Source organism: Mytilus edulis, chromosome 11, assembly GCF_963676685.1.
Source record: "Mytilus edulis chromosome 11, xbMytEdul2.2, whole genome shotgun sequence".
NCBI lineage: Eukaryota > Metazoa > Mollusca > Bivalvia > Mytilida > Mytilidae > Mytilus > Mytilus edulis.
Window position 1 is genome coordinate 25,581,147 of NC_092354.1, and position 3,842 is coordinate 25,584,988.

At 32.5% G+C, this 3,842-nt stretch overlaps 1 protein-coding gene and 1 pseudogene across 1 annotated transcript; one reads left to right on the plus strand and one right to left on the minus strand.

Moving 5' to 3' along the window:
* Nucleotides 1-716: 716 nt before the first annotated feature.
* Nucleotides 717-3,842, plus strand: LOC139494114 (uncharacterized; annotated as a pseudogene).
* Nucleotides 2,268-3,302, minus strand: LOC139495315 (ATP-dependent DNA helicase RecQ-like). The gene is made up of 2 exons (XM_071283622.1): nucleotides 3,283-3,302; nucleotides 2,268-3,105 (listed from the first exon to the last, which is right to left on the minus strand). Exons 1-2 carry the CDS (start codon nucleotides 3,300-3,302, stop codon nucleotides 2,268-2,270), a joined length of 858 nt encoding a protein of 285 aa, XP_071139723.1.

A 3,842-nucleotide genomic window follows, 5' to 3' on the forward strand; every position in this document is an offset into this window, starting at 1 on the left:
CGTTTGACTTGGCAATCAAAGCTAAAGCCAGGAAAATTTGGACCAATTATGGAAAAATTCCCCTGCTTTGAGGAAGGAAGTTTCGTAAGTTTACTTTAATATTATACAGTTTGCCATGTATAAATTCATTTAATTTTATATTTTGATAAGAACTGTTGTTATACTTAACGAGTAAAAACTTGTGCCTTTAGTAGCATTAAAAGTCGGGGTTTTTTCCAAATTGCAAGGCAATTTTTTGTACATGTACCTAATATACAAATATATTTTTGGGTTTCTTATGTTTGAAAAAATGTTTTCAGTGTTTTTATAATTATTTTTTAAATGGCTACAGTTGACATTGAAGGTAAGACATATATTTTATTATTTGTTATGAAATCAAACTAATTTTTACTATATATTATTAACAAAGAAGGTCTTATTTTTATAGGTTATGCATGAATTCTTCTGCCTGAAGAATAAAGAAAACCCAGACAATTTTAGAGAACATATTGCTGGTAAAATGGAATGGAAGATGAAAATTGTTGCAAAAGATGTAAAACTATCCACTGAGGTACACTAACTGCAAATATATTATGAACACCTTTTTCATCAATCTCCCATGCAGAGTTGTCGGTCCTTGCTCTCTCTCAATCTCTGCTAATGTCTCAAAAGTAGTCCAAAAACACGTGTTCAAGAAAGATCATGTGACAATATTTTTTAGCAGGAAGTTGAACAACATGGCGGAAGATATGAAATAGTAAATAAGAGCACGATGTAAATTCGACACAATTAACCTTTATGTTGACGTCATATAGAAAATATATAAATATGTGAACTTAATAATATAAATATATGAACTAAATAATATAAATATGTGAATATGTGAATTTAATATTATAAATAGGTGAACTTAATAATATGAATCAAACGCCACACAAAGACCGTGACATTGACTGTTTCGTGTGTTTTAGTTCTAATATAACAGCTTTTAAATTATCTGGAAGGAAGCTCATTAATGAAGACTTTAAAGAAAAGTTGACTTCTTTGTTAAATGAGAACACCTATAATGAACTTATTCTAAAAGATGCCTCATTGTGCAGAAACTGTTATAACCTTGTAAATAAAACAAGTGTTTTCCAGGAAAAATTAAGCCATTCATGTGATTCATTTTTGAAAGCACCAACTTCTTCTAAGAGGTGTGCCTTCTCTATAGTGTACTGTTAGGAAGAATTTTTTTCAAAATTCGTGCATTTGAACATTTCAAAAGGACAATACCTGAGCACATCCCTCATGAGTTTATGACAAAGATGTCAGAAAGGTCCATAGTGCTACCATTGCCTATCCAGTTTAAAAATGAATCAAAGCACGAAGACTGTCTTGCAATTATGGACTGCTATGAGGATCAGCTATCAAAGATTCATAGGGGTGCCTTTGGTAAGATAGGCTAACTGACCCAAGATATATTGAATAACCTGTTCCAAAATTGCAAATATTCCATATAATATAAAAAAAAAAAAGATGTTGTGTGATTGCAAATGAGACAACTAACTCTTCACAAGAGACCAAATGACACAGACATTAACAATTATAGGTCACAGTATGGCCTTCAACAAAGAGCAAAGCCAAAACCACATAGTCAGCTATAAAAGAACAAATTCAAACAATTCAAATTAGAAAACTAACAGCCTTATTAATTTACAAAAAATGAATGAAAAACAAATATGTAACACAGCAACAAACGACAACCACTGAATTACAGGCTCCTGACTTAGGACAGGCACCTTCATAAAGTGGCAGGGTTAAACATGTTAGCAAGATAGTGGTGTAACCGTACAAATTGTGATGTGTGTTTGATATACTGTAGGTATACTATAGGTATAAAAGAACTGACATGTACACTTTATTTTTAAGTATCATGTATAAATGATTTATGATTTGCAAATGCAACTGAAATTAGATGAGTTCTCATAATGATTTATTTTTTTAAAGGAAATATTGATTTGCTTAGAAAATACAAAGTGCCACTTGGAGGGGACCAACTGACAAGAGTTAGATTGCAAGAAGCCAGAAATCTTAGGACATTGTCCATTACACCTGAGAAGAGATTTGATGACCTACACCCAATTGTCTGTGAAATGTGGCACAGTAAGCAAGATTTTTTAGAGGTAATTTGAGTTGATTAGTTATTAAAAAGGGGGGTAGGCACATATTGTTTATGGGACCATAAGCTGTTTAAATACCTTAATATAATTACCATCTTGGCAGGGTTAAACAAGTTTTACATTTATTTATACATTAAAATTTTGTAACTTTGATAAATCAACAATGGATTCACAAATACAGTTCTCAGCACAAAATGAACAACATTGACAATCAATAATGCTTTTATCTTTTTCAAAGCAAAACACAGACAGCAGCTGATTCCTTATACATGAAGAATCATTTTTACAATAATTTATGATGTCATCCTTTATTCCTGGCAAATTCTTTCCTAAATCACGATTGGAATAGTATAATGTTGCAACTGACGGTTGTCCACAACGACCAGCACGTCCTATCTCCTGTAAATATTGTGATGTATTTCTGGGAGGGCATGCATGTATAATACTAGTAACATTTTTTGGATCAAACCCCATTCCTGAAATTGATGTTTTTAATACCAGCCGAATAATTGGGTTCTCCTTTTTTAGCTCTGCTATTGTAGCATCTATTACATATTGATCTTGCCCTGAACATATAGCACTGTAAATTGAATCATTGATTGTTGAAGTACCAAATAAGCTCAGCAAATATACCATGGCTTCGCTCATATAGTATACTGGCAAAAATAATAAGGTTACTGGGAAGTCTGCCTTCTTGTCATACAAATCATCACATAATTTATGAACTATTTGTTCATATTCATTCATTACATCTGTTCCTGGTTCTTTCTTTATTTTCTTTATGAAAATGTTAGGTCTGTCCGGTGTCTGTTCAATAGTGTGAAAATCTTCAAGTCCTAACTGTTTTGGAATAGTTTCCTTCTGCGAAACTGTTAATGTGCCACTCAATCCTATCACTGGCACGTTGGGAAAAAAGGATTTCAAACCTCTAAGTTTTTTGAATGCAGCTCTGAATTCTTCTCCCCTGAAAAAAGGATCATATACATGTTTATATTTTTTGCAGAGTTCTGGTTCTTGTTGAATATAAAAATATTACAAATTACTCATTAAGGTTGCCTTTTGTTTCAATGCAAGGATCTTTTAACTTGAAGGGAACTATGCATTGCTATGAAATAATATACATGCTGGTCTGTGTCCACACTTGTTATATGATGCTATCATTTTATATTGTTTTTGTGTTATAATTATAGATTCTTTGTCTATTGCAGAAATGTTATAAGACTCTTTACAAAGCAGACAATACACCAGGCACTCTGAATTTCTTCAAAACGATACTACACAGAACTAATGTTAATGGAAAAGTGAAAGGACGTTTCCAGCCACATTATGCCCTGCTGTTGGCCGTAGGAGGTCTAATCAAAGAACAAATTTTTGAATTTTTCCAAATGGAAAACGAATACAGCAAACCAACACACCCACTGCTTACAGAATTAGAAGATGACAATTTCTGAAGATCAAAAAAGGGATATGTTTTATAATGTTATCGCTGATTTCATGAAAATGTATGGTTATGGGATGGTTGAAACACCTGATAAGTTTATAGTAAATGCTCAGTATGTCCAGAAATTGCGGGCAGTTATTGTAGATGGGAAGTTAGCAATAGAACAGTTCTTGGAACCAATATTGGTTGAACCAGATGAGCTTTATAACTATTCATTACAATTATGTCACTGGTATTTACAGCAAAAGAGGGTGACATGA